Genomic DNA, 18,102 nt, shown 5'->3' on the forward strand with positions numbered 1-18,102 from the left:
AGTCTCATTAAATGGTCCTTATACTCTACCAGCTCTCCTGGATCCTCAGAAAACGACGGGTGCGAGTTTACCAGCTCCAGCACGAGGATTAGCTTTGTACCAGCACAGAGCCACCAGTCCGTCCACCAGACCCAGCTCCCCGTCCCCAGCGCGGCACCCAAACCCAAGCTGTGTACGCTTGCCAACAGCAGCGGTGCCACCTTCAAGCAGAGGCGCCCGGCCGAAGCCGGAGCACATGCCTCGGCGAAACGCACAGACGCCCGCAGAGCACCGCAGTATGAATCCCAGCAAACCCACCAGAAGCACTCAGCCCCTCTTCCCCGCCCCCTCACCTTTTTAAAGCCCGCTCGCCGTACCACAGCCTCAAGCTAGCCGGCAGAAATTACGTTAGCGGGAGCCGCGGGCCGCGCCGTGCGGCGCGGAGCCGGAGGGAGGCGCAGCCGCACCGGCCCCGGTCGGCGGGGTGCGCGGACACCCGGGACGGTCACAGCCACCGGCTCCCCCCGCCCCAGCCCCGCACTATGGCACTTGAGAGGGCGGGGAGGGCGCCCAGGCAGGCTGATCTCGGCCGTCCCCTGACCTTACCCTCACTTAGCAGGAGGCGCCCACCACCCCGTCGCCCGCCGGGCAGCCCTGCCGATATACCACCTGCCCGGCTCCCTTCGCCGCTCCACAGAGGAAGAGCGACGGGACTGACGGCGGCAGAGGGCACGTCCACGACCGCTCACCTGCAAGGGGAAAGTGGCCGCCTTGTTGCCCACATAGCCGCGGACGACATGGCTCTGGATGGAGAGCACCCGGCACTCGCGCTCCGACTCCATGACTGCACAACCCGCCCGCCCCGGGCCGAGGTGGCGGCGCCGGGAGCTGGAGCAGGGGGCGGAGCGGGGAAGGCGTCACGCGCTTGCCCTCCCCTCCTGTCACAGACATACCCCGCCCCCCGGCGCGCGGGGGGCGGGGCGCGCGCGGGCCCTCCGCCCCGAGGCCGTCAGGCGGTGGCCGCGGGCCCCTAATGGCCGCCTACAGCCTTCACTGACTGGGGATGCTGAGGCAGCCGGCGCGGCGCGATGCCCACTGGCGGCACCTGCCAATGGGCCCTCACTAATGCCTCCCCCGCGACACACACCCCCCGTCTCTCACTGCAGGTGTCGCCGCTGCTTCCGCCCCGCCGTCACGCGGCACGCGCCGTCACGCGCCCCAGCGGCCGCCTCTCCTGCCCTGGGCGGCGCGGCGGGCGGCGCTGCTGTGCCCGGCGGCATCCGGTAGGGAAGAGCGGCTGTAACGCTCGCGTCTGACCAGTCTCAGCCCTTTGGCGAGCAGGATGCTGCGTCCCCTCCACCCTCCTCAGCAGGGTGACTGTGCCCCCTCACTTTGGTACCGGTCAGCCCCGCCAGCTCTGCGGTGAGGCGCTCGCTGACACCTGCAGGGGTACTGCCCCAGTGTCACTGCCCCCTCCCCAGAACAGGCTTTCTATACCGCAGGCACCACGGCCGCTTTGTACAGGAGGATGCTCCCACATGCCAGCTTCTACAGACCGTCCTGAACACCACATGGGGTACCGGCAGCCCACGCACGTGGACCTGTCACCCGGTCCTGCATGCCACGCCCGCCACTTTTGTTTCCTGCCCTTGCCTATATAACGAGACATCACTTGATGCCTCTCATGAGCTTCCAGTGCTTGTAGATACTCTCAAACGTTGGCTAGGACACAGGCACCCAACGCTCCCACATCACCCATCCTGCACACTAACCAGAACTGCTATCCACGCTCCCTGCTGCTACTCAGTGCTAGCCACACCTGCCCCTCTGTGTACTGGGAAGCCAAGAGCACACATGTTGAAAGCACTACCACTTCCCCTCCTCAGGTGCCCAGAAAGCCCTGTGAAGCTGCAGACACCACAGGCAGCCCTGGCATTGGCACCCTGGCCTAAGCTGCAGGTCCCCTGCCTGGCAGAGCACCACCACCGCAGTTGGGCTTTGAAGTGACTGCAATTGTATGCTATTGACACACATTAAAAAAGTCCCTTCAGAAGGCTGCCAAAACGTAAAAGAAGATGTGTTGGCTGGCAAGTGCTACAATACATCAAGACTCTGCTGAGATAGGACTTGATAATGTGTTGGGGAATTTCATCTACCTCCAGCCATTTGTCATTGCTGACCATCACAGGTTGAGTCAAAGATCCCTTCACAACAAGAAATCGTGCCTGATGCCTCTTGTTCTTCTCAGTGGATAGCTTTGAATTGATTCTTGAAATAGCATGATTATTTCTTAGCAACTTGAAAGCGTATTTTCCTCATCATAAGTAATCTGTTGGAAAATGGGGGAACATGGTGTTCTCTTTTCTGTCATTACTCCAGTCACAAAATATAGGGTTTGTTCTAGGCAGGCCTTACTAACAACAGTTTCTGAGTCACCTATAAATGTAGGTATTTTCTTGACTTGTAGAAATTGGTGCATCTCTTTGGAGTATAGATGAGGTCAAAACAATCAATGATCTGCACCGTATACATTAGGAATGACCTGAACCTATGCTCCAAATCCTTCCTTCTTCTATTCCCCCTTTCCATCTGCCCCGCCCCCCCCCCCCCTTCTTTCCTGACTTCCTTCCCTTCTGCCTTCCTGCCTCCCTCCTGCCTTCCTGCCTCCCTCCCTTCTGTCTCATCTTCCTCCTCTACTTCAAACTCCTTGGCCCATTCCCACTTGCCCTCTCCCAACCAACACATGCCTTGCCCTGGTCCAAATCAGGTAGCATGATTGAGGTTGACATTTTCTGAACTCACATGGGAGGAAAAGGCAAGGCTCCTTGCTTCCATTTGCAGTTCTGAGTTCAGACTGGTAACTGCAGGTCAAATCTACTTTAAAGGAGACAAAACTCTGAAGAATTTAAAGCACATCACAGAATCAGCTGGGTTGGAAAAGACCTCAGAGATCATCAAGTCCAACCTATTACCTAATACTTAACACCTCATGACAACTAAACCATGGCTCCAAGTGCCACATCCAATCCTTTTTTGAACACCTCCAGGGACTCCACTACCTCCCTGGGCAGCATATTCCAATGGCCAATTACTCTTTTTGTGAAGAACTTTATCCTCACCTTGAGCCTAAACTTCCTCTAGCGCAGCTTGAGACCTTTATCTTTATTCTATGACCTTTACAGATCATAGAAAATGGCACACTTTATTTCTCTATGGAGTACATTCCTTCCCCAAGAAGGAAAGCACATTTCATACATTTCTTAATGCCTGCCCTTACGTTTTGAACAGCTGCTACTTCCTGCACCTAATAGGACATACAGGCAAAGCAAGGAGTAGGCTCAAGGAAGTCTCAGGTTGCAGAGCACAACTGATACCAAACTGCTTGTTTACCTGAGTGAGGAAACTACAGTGTGGGTAGTGATGCTGGGGTGCTTTGAAGAAAGGCAAAGAGTGTGCAAATGCAGAGCTCTGCCTTCCTCAGCAGCTGCTGGGGGCGAAAGAGTGTTTGTTACAGAGGAACACAAGCTGTTTCTTTGAGCAAGTGGATAAACCCATTCTGTGCAGGATTGCTACCTTCTTCCTAATGTACTTGACAGGTCTAACAAAGGTAAGCACTCCTTGTAATCTTGATGCTAACCCCAGCAGAAAATAAAAATGGAAGTCTTTTTTGTGGATTAAGAAGTAGAACACACATACACAACCAAAAATAAGCGAGGAAGTGACTCAATGGTGTCAAGCCCCAATGTTTTTCAAAATATGGGGAAGCCTACATGCTTATACACTGAAAAAGTTACTGCAAAACAAAACAATGACCAGAAAACAATTCTTCCCTTCCAGAAGGCAGCTTATCTCAATGTGAGTACCTGGTTTCTGAGCAGTGTTTTTCTACAGATTTTGTTTATTTATTCTTTGAGAAGTCAGGCCCCTTCCTCATAAAAACCCAGTGTGTGTCAGAGAATAAACAGACACTAGGCATCAACTCTATAGTCATTATACATTTGGCTATGTTATCCTTCTCAAGGCTATTCTGTTTGAAAATAAATAATAATAATTTTTAAAAGTCTCCCAGGTACTCTTCCAAATAACCATTTAATTTCTGACCAAGGACCTCCTTAGGAAAAAAAGAAAAGGATTGGCCAGATTATATCAAATATAGACAAAAGAGAAGCTGTCCTAGGCTTCCTACTACAGCTACTGCTGAAGTATTACTGGGATGATACCTTCTTAAGCCCCTGACCTTGTCACTGGATGGTGTAGCAAGTTCTATGGTTTATTTTTTAAGGCAACCTGATCTCTCAAACCAGATCTCTTTGGTCAGAGCAGAATATTTTCTGGAAATTGTTAAATTTTATTAGAATATTTTCATCATTTGATCAAGAGAGAAGATATTCAGAAAGATCACAGTTTATTGACAGCTGTCAGTGTTTCTTCCATGAATGTTCTTTGTTCTTGCTATGATCCCTCCTTCTACAACTCCCCTAAATCCTTCTCACACCTCCCCCAGCTGTCTGCTCAGCCTGTCAGTGCACCAAAAAGCAGTACACTTCGTGGCAAACCTGAGGCAATAACACACATGACTGTTGGCCTGCCCACAGTCCAGGAAGATACACATCTTTGCCTACCTCCTTTGCTGCAGACAGGACTAAGACCTATATGGGCCATTTCTTACTCAGGCTGCTGCTTTCCTAGGTCTGTTGTTAGCCTTTGGAATTCCAGCTCACTGTGTATGAAGAAATCGTGGGATTACACTTAAGAACAAGCTTAACATGGGTCAACAATGTCACAATATTGCAATAAAGGCAATCACCTTTTGGACTGCACAAACAATAATTTAATCTGCAAAACATGTGAAGTAATTCTCGCAGCATATTCAGTACTGGTGGGGGCTTTGGTGAAGTACTGCCAAATTTTTGGAATGACATTTCATGAATTAAAAATGCTGTAAGCAAGATCCAAGGCTCAGGACACACAACCCAGGAGGAAATGGTTTCTCTATCTTACTGAAAGCTCAACTCTAATAATGGCCTATAGATATATATAACACAGAGCTATGGAAGGAGAGAAGGGAATACACTGCTGTCCATACTTCCATTATGCAAAGGACTAGGAAAAGCACAGGAAGAGATTGCTTCAGAAAATTGATGCGGTTTTATCTTCAGTTTGTTTTTCATAACTAGGAGAAAAAAATATGTTTATAAATATTGATAGCTATATTTAAGTTTGTACTGGAATGGGAGAACAGAAAATGTTAACCACCAAGGTCTCTTGAAGTTCACATTTCCTACATAAGCACACCAGGAAAGATATGGGACTCACAAGAATACACTCAGCTTGGTAAAAGATGAATAGAGGAGGGGTCTTAAATCAGATTTGGGTTTTTTTAATTGTATTCGGATGCTCTAATGTGGGAATGCCAGCGACGAGCAGTGTGAGCAATCTGGCAGTGCAGGCCTAGAGCCTGACATGGTGGTAGGCCATGCTCAGCAGAAGTGCAGAGCCAGCTACCAGTGTATCAAAACAGTGCTGTGCCTGCAGCACTGTAACTAAAACAAGAGGCTGGTAGCTAGAAACATAGTAAGTTATCTTGGGACAACATGACATGCACCTGCATCAACAAACCTCGCTTGTCATCAGTAGTTGGACCAATAATCTATAATAGTGTGATGTGTGCTCACTCATAGGGGACCAATGAGTCCATGCCAACAAGGCACACCAAGGTTATATAAATTGTAGCAGTTCCCTTGCTACGCACTTCTTTTTCTGCCTGTCCTGTCTCCTCTCCTTCCATGCTTTACTGTGCCATGCTTTCGCCATAGGCCTGAGCCATAGGCCTGCAATACTGGAACAATGAAGGATCAATACCCGATCATATTGGTCAGCCGTATTGATTCCAAGAACCTCCGTCGTTGCCAAATCTGGCTAAACTCTAAATCATCATATGCATTGAGAGAAAATAAAATAGCCTTTCCTTTTCTCAACAAGATTGAAGGTGGCAGAGCTGAACCAGAAAAGAGTAAAAATTGTGGCCTCCATAATGAGAAGAGTAACAGTGGACTATCCATTCTCTTACACCTTGCCTCAAGCCTGTTCTCTATCCCCAGGTTGCCAAAGCTCCACATATTCTGAGCATTCTTGCAAAATGAGGCCTCAGGGAGGAGGTCATGCCTCCATGTGCAAGGCCCAATCCTGAAGTTGTCACATGAACTGTTCCATTGAAGTAAATGGAACTGCTGCTATGGAAAACACACAAGGGGTGTCAAGCTGTGAGACAGGCCAGTGATAGCAAGTTCTCTTTAAAATGCTGTATCACTGTCACAAATTGCCGCAGTTGAACAGCACCCTATAGCATGGCATTCTTGATCCTCATCTCCAGAATGCTAAAAATACTCTTTGTAAACAATGTAATCCCCCCTCCCCACTGTGAAATTCTAAGCTGAAACACCACTTGTATTGGTACAATTCCCAGTAATTGTACACAGATGTTTTGGTTGGGGCTGAGGTTGGCACATTTTAGTTCCAGTGTCCATTTAACAAAAAAGGTTAAATCAATTAAAACAAAGCAGTAAACCTCATTTGGTTGGCTAAGGGAGCTACAGCGCCTAGCTGTAGCAGTTTTGGCTTGAATGTTCATGCTTGTGTCTATTGTGCTACCTAATATTTGGGAATGGGTACTCATTATCAGGAGATTAATCCCAGTTACCCCTTTTAGTCCTTGAATTCATCATCATTAAAGAGGTAGCAGACCAAGTGCACATTCCTCTTTGCCAACCAATGTTTTCCTAGGAGCAGATGAAACTCCTGCTCTGGCAAGCAAAGAGGTAGTACAATACAGTACAATGTAGCATGTGGTCATGATAACAGCTTTGGAGAAATGCATACAAATGTTTTCATTTCGTTTTGCTTTATTTTTAAGGCACTTTGGGGGAAACAGAGAAGAAACGTGGAGAGGGACCTGGGGGTCTTGATGGACAAAAGGCTCAACATGAGTGAACAATATCCTGCGGTGGCAAAGAAAGCCAACAGGATGCTGAGTTGAATTAATAAGGGTTTCACAAGTAGGGATAAAGATGTCATTCTCCCACTCTACTCAGCGCTGGGCAGGCCACAGCTTGAGTACTGTGCATAGTTTTGGTCCCTGCTATACAAGAAGGATGTGGACAGGCTGTAAAGGGTCGAGAGAAGGACTGCAAGAATGATCAGAAAACTGGAAGACCTGTCATGAAGGAAGGCTGAGAGAACTGGGTTTGTTCAGCCTTGAGAAGAGAAGGCTTAGGACAGACCTCATAACCATGTACAAGTACATAAAGGGCAGCCATCCTGAGGAGGGAGACTCCCTTTTAACAAAGAGTCACACAGTAAAGACAAGCAGTAATGGGCACAAGTTGCTGCTGGGGAGATTTGGAATGGATGTCAGAAAAAAATACTTTCACCATTTGAACTATTAGACATTAAACTCCCAAGGGCGGGTAGTGGATTTCCCTACATTAGATAGTTTCAAGGCCCGGCTTGACAGGGTACTGGGCCATCTCAGTTAAACTATATTCTTACCCTGAAAGGTTGGACTAGATGATCCTTGAGGTCCCTTCCAACCTGGTATTCTATGAATCTATGAATCATTGCTTTTAATATTTTGATTTTGCAGACATTTCTGTGGCTAGTTTTTCATATTTAACCTTGAAAACTGTTTGATATAGATTTTGGATCAGAGAGGCCACACTATGTGTCTTTGTTTTGTATGACATGGTAACAGCTGGAAAAGAACAGGGCCTTTCCTGGCAGTGGAAATAAACCTCTCAGTCACGAACTGAATCTCTCAGCAGTTTGCCCTGTGCGTGTCTTACATCACATGCTGTCGTCTTGCAGTCATGAGTCACTTGCTTCAGCTCCCACTGCTTAGGGATATCGGCTTGGCAAAGCTATGTCGCTGCACAGCTTATTCCCTGGGGAAATGTGCACACAAAGCAGTGGGAAGTCAGGCCACTGCTGTGCTCCAAACAGAACAGATTTGCATTTGAGTTCAAGCTGTGGGGAGAACGTGCTAAGTTGACTAATACAGCATCTATTTCTAGTTCTGTTACCTGGGTAATGGTAATTTCATTCTGTTGTTTTCCTTCAGTGGTCACAATGAGATTTTCTACTTCAAGTTAACCTTGTAAAATCTGAATGAAATGCAGTCAATTCAGAAACAAACTACATGCTTTTTCCCTGTTTGCTTCATTTCATTAATTAGCAAAACAGTGATAACAGAGGACAGATTTCAGGAGTCTTGAGAGATTTCCAGGCTGGAAATTCCTTTCTAATTTGCTCTTGCTATTGCCTGTGCTGTTAGGGGACAATTCTTCCCACTATGGTAGCCTTTACTATTGTGAATAGCAGCAACAGCTGATCACAGAATCACAGAAAACATTTGATTGGAAGAGACCTCAAGATCATCCAGTCCAACCTTCAACCCAGTTTAGGGTCAATCCTAAACCATGTTCCTAAGCACCAGGTCCACATGCTGCTTAAAAACACCTTCAGAGATGATGACTCCACCACTGCCTTGGGCAGACCATTCCAATGTTTGATAACCCTTTCTGTGAAGAAATATTTCCTAGCATCCAGCCTGAACCTGCCCTGACACAGCTTGAAACCATTTCTTCTAGTCCTGTCATTTGAAACCAAAGAGAAGAAACAGGACCCCTCCTCACTCCAACATCCCTTCAGGTAGCTGTAGAGATCAATGAGGTCTTCCCCCAGCCTCTTCTACTCCAGACTGAACAATCCCAGGTCCCTCAGACACTCCTCACAGGTCATGCGCTCCAGGCCCTTCACCAGCCTTGTTGCCCTTCTCTGGACAAGCTCCAGCACCTCAATGTCCTTCTTGTAGTGAAAGGTCCAGAACTGAACATAATACTCAAGGTGTGGCCTCACCAGTGCTGAGTGCAGGGAGATGATCATCTCCCTGTTCCTGCTGGCCACCGTGTTTCTAATACAAGCCAGGAAGTTCTGATGGGCTCCTGGTTTTTCTTTCTTAGTACAAAAATGTAATGGTAGGAAAAAAATAGCAGAAATTAATGGGACCAGGACTTCGTTCCAAACTTTAAAACTTTCATCAGGAGTTGGAGAGTGATCCTAAGTTTGCTATGCTTAGTATTTACTAGTACATTGTTAGTTTAGCACCCATGGTTATTAATAAAATAAAATAGGAAAATCCTACATTCCACAGACCCTCCTCCAGCAGAAAAATTCATGCAAATAGCCAAAGTTACGAAATTTGGAAGAAATTAATAATTAGCTGAGCTGGATGTGCTGAAGCATGTCCAGAGAAGGGCCATGAGGATGATCAGAGGGCTGGAGCTCCTCTGCTGTGAGGACAGACTGAGGGAGTTGGGGCTGTTCTGTCTGGAGAAGAGAAGGCTCTGAGAAGACCTTATTGTGGCCTTCCAGTATCTTAATGAGGCCTACAAGAAAGCTGGGGAGGGACTTTTTAGAGTGTGCGGTAGTGATAGGACTAGGGGGAATGGAATGAAAACAGAAATGGGTGGATTCAGATTGGATGTTAGGAAGAAGTTTTTCACCATGAGGGTGGTGAGACACTGGGACAGGTTGCCCAGGGAGGTGGTAGAAGCCCCATCCCTGGAAATTTTTAAGGCCAGGCTGGATGTGGCTGTGAGCAACCTGATCTAGTGTGAAGTGTCCCTGCCCATGGCAGGGCGGTTGGAACTGGCTGATTCTTGAGGTCCCTTCCAACCATAACAATTCTATGATTCTATGATTCTTGGAACATGAATAACAAAACAATTATTTCCTGGAACTGAAGATAAACCCAGCTTAAGATTCTCTCAGGAAACAGCAATAATTCCAAGGCAGCTTCCCAAAACTCTAGCAAAAGAAAGAGACAAAATAGGAATCTCGAACTACAGACTGTTGGAATAACATGAGCAACACAATTGTGTGGAAGCCACAGAATCTGGATTCAGGCTTCTGGAAAGGGAAGGCCAGAAAACAGAATGTTGTTGGACTCATTTCACTCTCTCACCTCTCTGAAAGCAAAATGCTTCATACAAAATTATTAGAATTAATTATTATAAGGGACTTTGCATCTTCCCTAATTTGTCATCTGGGGAATGAAGAAAGAGGAGGAAACTTCTCACATAAAAATTACCAACACCACATAGCAAAAAACATTCTGGAAGATAGAGGTAGGTTTACTAGCAAAGGGTTTTTCCCCAGAACAACTAACCACTGCAGTATTTAAAGAAGCTACACTGATAGAGGAAAGAGGTGAAGACTGCATGAGATAGATGGGCAAAGACTAAAAGTGGTCATCTAGTCCTGGCAGATACATGAGCTGCCAGTCATTACCAGCTGCAATGGTAGGCTCCTTGGCAAATTAACATCATTGACCATGGCTGCTTAGAAGGAATCAGCAAAAACTTTTGCACCGTATGCAAGCTCTAAACAGGCCAATGGTCAACTGCAAATTCCTGTGCCTGGAATCACAATACAATGTTTCCCATTCCTAGCAAATAACAGTGTTGGGAGTTCAGACCCTCAACAGTCAGTTTTTCAGCCTGCAAATATCAAACATTAATCTCCTCCCCTCTTGCCACTCCTGAGTAGATTTCTAAGCAAGCAACGGTGAACATTCTCTGTTCTCTGTCAGTCTATTTGGAGGCAGTGCAGACCTCATGAATGATTCCCATTCTTCCTTTCAAAGGGATTAATGACAAGGAAAGACCTGAGGGCTTTCTTTTCAGAAACAAAATTACTCTGCAGACACAAGTAGGTATTATTGAATTATACAAGTGTTTACAGTTTCAGCCTTCATTTTATAGCAGATGCCTCCCAGATGTTTACCATAGTGGCAAAGCCTACAAAAATGTGGGTTGAGACAGCAATGAGATCCACTCCCTGAGCCTCAGTTCCCTGGAGATCCTAGCTCTTGGCATTTCCACATTTTTCACAAATCTGTCTCAAAGGGAGAGGATTTAATCAGGGATTCCTTCCACATCCTCACTACTTTGTAAAGAGCAAGATTTCTTTCACAGAGAGCCTCCTCCTCTGAAGAGGACCACAGAGAAGGATCCAGGCTGGAGCCTGACCAAGCCTTCATCAAACTAAAGCTTTCAACAGCAGAAGGAAATTCTGAGAGATGATGCACCCAGAAATCTTGTTGGGCTTTGGGGAGAAGTTTGTCTTTTTAGTCATTGAGATCCTGACTTCCAGTTTCAGTGTTTTTCCAGTCTAATTATTTGTCTTTCTGACCTTGTATGCATATTTTTGTGCTATCATATTCAAGATTGTGTTAGTTCTGTTAGTCTTCAAGGAATGTGGACCATAGGAACAGCAACAGCCACTTTTCAGCAACAAACACTGCAGGAATGCAAACAACAGACAGTTTCCAAGACTGTAGAACTTGTACCCACAGTCAAAACCACATGGTGAGCAGAATTTAAAACTCCCAGGGCTTTACTTTGATTATGCAAGACAAACATCTGAAAAAGAAGTGTAAATAAGGAACACTTTAACCTATGTGGAACCTTGTGAAATGCTTGTACATTGGAGGTTTTTACTTTTAACAAAACCCAGCTCTGACACTGGTTATTTATCTGCTGGTGTTGAATCCAAAATATTGTGATGTTTCCTAGGAATGGGTACAAATCCTAAAGGAGTGCTGTGATGTAGCTAATAAGTGCTCTGCTCTGTTTAAGCCCTCAAAAGGAGTCAACACAACTGATTGTAGAAAGGATTTTAAGCCTATGCTTTAAAGCACTTCTCCAAGAAGAAAGGATCAAACTACTTCTTACGTAGGAAAGAATTTCACAAATGCCTTCTTTAACCTTTCTGTATTTTTCTCCCCCTGGTTTGGGGTCAGTATCAGAAAGATGATAGAGAGGTGCTAAAACCTTAAGCCTGCCTCTCAGAAATAAGGAACATAAGCAGCTCTGCAGCCAGGCATATCTCTTTTGAGAGTAAATTTCTGTAAAATAATGCATCTCCCAAGATAATATGAACATGGTTCTTCCTAACAACCATTCTGAATCTACCCATTTCTATTTTTTTTTCCATTCCCCCTAGTCCTATCATTGCCTGACATCCTAAAAGTCCCTCACCTGCCCCGTTTTCCCCCTTAAACCCCAGAGCACCTGGGCTTTATTGGAGTCTCCTCCCACCCCAGGTGTGGCCACTTGGCCTTCCCCACCCACTCCCCTTTTTAATCCCCACCAGGAAGGGCAGAAGCCCCAAGCTGAGCCCATCTGGGCTGAGGATCCTCCTCTCATCTCTGGTGAGTGCCTGTGGTGCACACCGGGTGATGGTGGTGGTGACAACAAAGGCCGGGGGGCCTGGTGGCCCCCCGGCTAGGTAGGGCAATGATTGAGGACTCCTCCAGTATCATCCACAGTTGCTGGCTGGGCCTCCTTACTGGGGCTGAGCTCCTCTGTGTGGTACCTTGGCTGCTGAGGGTCTTGCTCCTGGCTCTGGGATGGGTGCACAAATGGTGGTGGTGGAGCAGGAGCAGGAGCTGTTTAGTTTGATGATATTGTGCTCATTGCACTCTTTTTACCTGGAGGCCCCTTGAGTCTGCTCTCATCATTCAATAAATCTCTGCTCTTGTGCCTCAGTTACAGACCATTTCTTGCCCCTCACTGCTTCTTTTCAGAAGTAAGGAAGGAAAGGAGATTTAAAAAAAAAAAAAAAAGGGCAATGAACCCTTCTGGAAAATGCATTTGCTTATCCATCAGTTCTGATCAGGAAGCTTTCAGGAAGAGGAGAAGGTTGGAAAGTGAGAATCACTTCTTCTGAATCACAAGACAAACTTCATAAAGAACAGACAGGAAAAACCTGCATCTTTTCCACTGTGGTTATGTTTCATGGTGGTAAATGCAGAGGGGAAAAAAGTCCAAGCTGGCTTGGAAATCTGTCACACTTCTCTACAGAAAGAATCACTGAGAAAGGGACACTGTGACAAGAGAATACCCATCCTTCATACAGAAACACAGCATTAACCAGGTTGGAAAAGACCTTTGAGATCATCAAGTCCAACATATAAGCTAATACCATCTAATCAACTAACCCATAGCACTGAGTGCCTCATTCAGTCTCTTTTCAAACACCTCCAGTGATGGTGACTCCACCACCTCCCTAGGCAGCCCATTCCAATGGCCAATCACTCTCTCTGTGAAGAACTTCTTCCTAACATGCAGCCTAAACCTCCCCTGGTGTCAGCCTGAGACTGTCCTCTTGTGCTCGTGCTGGTTGCCTGGGAGAAGAGACAGAACCTCATCTGGTTACAACCTCCCTTCAGGTAGTTGTAGAGAGCAGTAAGGTCTCCCCTGAGCCTCCTCTTCTCTAGGCTAAGCAACTCCAGCTCCCTCAGCCTCTCCCCATAGGGCTTGTGCTCCAGACCCCTCATCAGCTTTGTTGCCCTTCTCTGGACACATTCCAGCAACTCAACATCTTTCCTAAACTGTGGGGCCCAGGACTGGACACAGTACTCGAGGTGTGGCCTAACCAGTGCTGAGTACGGGGGCACAATGACCTCCCTGCTCCTGCTGGCCACACTGTTCCTGATAGAGGCCAGGATGCCATTGGCCTTCTTGGCCACCTGGGCACACTGCTGGCTCATGTTTAGTCACCTGTCAACCAGTACCCCCAGGTCCCTCTCTGCCTGGCTTCTCTCTAGCCACTCTGACCCCAGCCTGTAGCACTGCATGGGGTTGTTGTGGCCAATGTGTAGAACCTGGCACTTGGATGTGTTAAACCTCATGCTGTTGGATTCTGCCCATCTGTCCAGCCTGTCAAGGTCCCTCTGCAGAGCTCTCCTACCCTCGAACAGATCCACACCTGCCCCCAGCTAGGTGCTGTCTGCAAATTTACTGATCAACTCAATTCCGTCATCCAGATCATCAATAAAGAACAGGATGGGGCCCAGCACTGATCCCTGAGGGACACCACTAGTGACTGGCTGCCAGCTGGAAGTGGCACCATTCACCACCACTCTCTGGGCTTGGCCTTCCAGCCAGTTCCTAACCCAGTGCAGAGTGCTGCTGTTCAAGCCACGGGCTGACAGCTTGGCCAGGAGTTTGCTGTGGAGGACAGTATCAAAGGCCTTGCTGAAGTCCAGGTAGACTATATCCAGCCTTCCCCACATCCACCAGGTGGGTCACCTGATCATAGAAAGAGATCAGGTTGATTAGGCAGGATCTGACCCTCCTAAATCCATGCTGGCTATGCCTGATCCCTTGGTCATCCTGTAAGTGCCTTACCCCTGGTAGGCTCACAGAGCAGCTGTGATAAGAAGCTATCCTCCATATGCTCTAAGAACCCTCTAGACTGCCTCCTCTTTGCTGTGTTAAGTTCCCAGCAGGTATCTGCCAGGTTAAAATGACTTGTAAGACTGAGGTCTGGTGATCTTGAGACAGCCTCTACCTGCCTATAGTATAATTTATCAAGCTCTTCATCCTGGTTGGGTGGTCTATAAGACTCCAACCAGGATGTCAGCCTTGTTGGCCTTCCCTCTAATTCTCATGCACAGGCACTCAACTCAACTGCAACTAATGTCCTGGAAAAGGCACTACATTTCTCCTTGATTTGCGTGGTGGGAATATGTGAAACGTGCTTGTGTTACTTTGCAGACCGTTGTGCACAGAGGTTTTCTGCTTTCTTAGAAGCACCAGCCAGTATGGGTCACTGAAATGCCAATACAGGTCCCACCTGCTTTCATAGATCTCATGAAGAACCATGAAGGGCACTGAATCATACCATGGTCTTGTATAGCACCTTCAGGGCAGGCACTATAAGCTTGGCTGTGCAGCACCCCACCAGAGTAAGATCCTACACAATGTGAAGGTGGCATGAGGTACTGTATTGGTTTAAGCTGACTGGCCCCACTAGAAGGGACAGGGGATGGGCCTACCCTGCCTCCCCCCTCGTCCCCCAAGCACAGAGCAAGCCCTTATTCTACACCATGCTAACATTATGCTCACTGCATGACAGAAAGGGCTTCACTGGGGCTTATGAGACTTGAAGTATATTCTACAGCTAGTTCCAAGTTTGTGGGTTTTTTCCCCCCTCTCCTGGCTTCCAGGCTGGGCTGTGCCCCTTTCTCATTGTTTTGTGGTTGCTGCAGGTTTGAGGTCTGTTGGTTCCCCTGCTGCATACTTTGGTATTTAGTTTTCTTTTGTGCAATCTGATATCCCTGCAATAGAGTAGTAAATTGTCCTTATCAAAACTAACATCTCTGCCTCCTGGGCTCTTTATCCTCTCATCTGTGTCAGGGTTAGGGAGCTTGTGAGAACAGGCTGTGTTAACCTAGGACAGGTACTTGGCCTCACAGCTGAACTACACGTGCATCTCTTTCTGCTGGTAGAACAAAAGCACAAGCAGCACTTGAGCATGCTTTCACTGTGGCCTTCAACACATACCACCAAGCAGAAACTAAAATATGTCAGTTATTTTAAACATACTAACAAAATGTTGCTTTTACAGGACTTAGCTCTGAAGGAAATGTGTTTTACCTGAGGATTTGTATTTTAATGTTCCTAGTGCCCCAGCTGTGGATAGGTCACTTCTTTTTAGTTTGAATAAAGTTTTTTGCATTTCTGAGAATTCTGTGCCTTTTTTTGTTGATCCTGCACAGTTGCAGGGCCTGTGAGCACCCAAGGTGGAGAGGAAGTGTTCTGTGCAGGATTCTCCAAGTACCTAACTCCATATGGCTTGCTGCTGCTACTGCAACAACTAAGTACCTTTTAGTGTGACCATCTCTTACCTACTTTGACATCTGCAGCCATACCTTTGAAGTACACACCTTGCCACATTATCCCTTCAATGGCCAGTTTTCATTTTCAAGGAATGACAGTGTGAAATCTGCTTGTTTTTCCTGAGCAATCTTTCAGCTGTTGGTGTCTACTTTACAAGCTCAAGGTGTATGAAGAGGTGTATCCCATCACAGCACTGCTCACTTCATCAGTTTTGCTGACTTATATATCAAAAATGAGAGAGAAACCATGTGCACACATACAAGAACAGATTTGTATGTTCAAGTGGCCCTCCCAAAATGCTACTGTCCCGTTTCCCACCCTGCAAATGTATACCTTAACCCAAAATACAATGTCCACAAAAAACAGATGGTTTATTAGACTAGACTAAATGATGGAATACTTAAGACACTGCATTTGTATTAAGAATGCTGCTGCACAGGTACATAAAATGAGACACATAGTTTCTTTTCTGCCTGTAATGATGTCTAAGCACAGGAAATAAATAACAGAAAAGGTATTTCATGCTTTCCAAGTTATGTGGCTTTGATAAACTATAAAGGATGTTGTATGCCCTATAATTCAAATATAATTTCCATTTTTTTGCCTAGCTGAATTAATATTGTGCTTTTTGAGTAGGTTCAGATTGGATGTTTGGAAGAAGTTCTTCACCATGAGGGTGGTGAGACACTGGAACAGGTTGCCCAGGGAGGTGGTAGAAGCCTCATCCCTGGAGGTTTTTAAGGCCAAGCTGGATGTGGCTGTGAGCAACCTGCTCTAGTGTGAGGTGTCCCTGCCCATGGCAGAGGGGCTGGAACTGGCTGATCCTTGAGGTCCCTTCCAACCCTAACAATTCTATGAAGCTATAAAGGATTATAAATTATTAGAGCTTGAGAAGTACAAAGTTCATCAGATTCAAAAAGAAAATGTAGAGACAGTTGTTATAAAATATTGCCCTTTCAAAGGTATGCCATATTAACTTACTTTGACTCAGAACATGACTGGCAGCTCTAGATTTGGAGTAATATAACGAAAAAAATCTATGAAGCAACATCAAACAGATCAGACCAATTTTTCTCTGCTGTTTTCCTACTGATATGTCATCTCTTCTTATAGTACCACCCCAGTGGTAATCCCAGACGTTACCTTCTCTGTTTTGTCTTCACTGCTTATTGGAATTGCCACTGCCCAAATATTTTGGGTAATGTATTCAATTGAAACTAACAATGCCAATTCAGCTTCATTGCCAGAGCTTAGGTTTTGTTTGCAAAGTTGTCCTGACTGAAATTCCAGACACAACTGAAGACTATACACACTACAGACATGTATTTACAAAACATTCCACCAGTTTCATGGCACAGATGGATTATGCATGAATCCCAACAAGCAATCACATCACTAAACTATTAGATAAAAACTTGACTGCCATTTCTGCCCTCTCCATTTAGCGCTGTGGACAACAAAACATTTGGACAAGCAACAGGTTCAATGGATCCACAAAACCAACTGAAAAAGATCCAGACAATCACTCTAAATACATTTCCATAATAAGTTACAGGTTTTAAAACTCAACCCAACCCAAACCCCAAGGTGTCCTGATGGTGGATTTTTCTGTGCACACCAGATCTACCTACTGATTGTTTGCATCTATAATGCTCGGAGGAACGTGGCATCTTCATCCTAATGCCTTAACAACCATGCACATACAAATGCTTTAATGCATACTCCACAAAAGACTTTTCACCTACAGTACAAGATAAAGAATACAACATATTGAATGGTCTTTGTTAAATCCTCTTGTCCAAAAAATGCATTGTGCTATTATACAGTGAGATTATTTTTTTTAATAGATAAATGAACAACAACTGCTCAAACAACAAGCATTAATAATTTTTATCAGAGGTATTCTCCAGGTTTCTTTACTGGTCAGTCAAACCAATACAAGGTAAACCAAAACCAAACTAAATGAGAAAAGAGCAATATTAATTTCTGGCAGTACTACAAACTATGGACTGTCACAAACTTAGTGCAAGAACTGGCACGGATTGGAACTGAGCAAACTGTGGTCACCCAGCAATCTAAAACGTGTAAAAGTATATTGAAGAAATTAGAGATGAGCTGTGAAAGAGCAGTTTCAATCCAGTTGCTTACAGGGAACGATGTAGCAGAGGACAGTCAGCATCAAAGACTGGTAGAAAGTAATAATGAAGCATGCAAAGAGGTTGTGTCACTAAATTTAACTTTGCTGGCTGAAGTGGCCAAATGTTTACCATTTATCACAAAGCAAGGAAATGAACCCTTTCTCTTACAGGATCACAGAAGTCACTGGTGGGAAGCTTCGACAGTAGTTTTGTTTTGGCATGAGGTTATGCTTTGAAGC

At 46.0% G+C, this 18,102-nt stretch overlaps 1 protein-coding gene across 1 annotated transcript in view; it reads right to left on the reverse strand.

The window, feature by feature from the left end:
* PDXK (pyridoxal kinase) overlaps window positions 1–876 on the reverse strand; it is a 47,888-nt gene extending 47,012 nt beyond the window's left edge. Inside the window, exon 1 of the mRNA XM_054165773.1 lies at window positions 729–876. Coding sequence (XP_054021748.1) covers window positions 729–821 — 93 coding nt within the window. The 5' untranslated portion in view covers window positions 822–876. The remainder of the gene's footprint in view (window positions 1–728) is intronic.
* Between the last annotated feature and the right edge of the window lie 17,226 nt (window positions 877–18,102).

The sequence above is a fragment of the Dryobates pubescens genome, chromosome 12, assembly GCF_014839835.1.
Source record: "Dryobates pubescens isolate bDryPub1 chromosome 12, bDryPub1.pri, whole genome shotgun sequence".
NCBI classification, from domain to species: Eukaryota; Metazoa; Chordata; class Aves; order Piciformes; family Picidae; genus Dryobates; species Dryobates pubescens.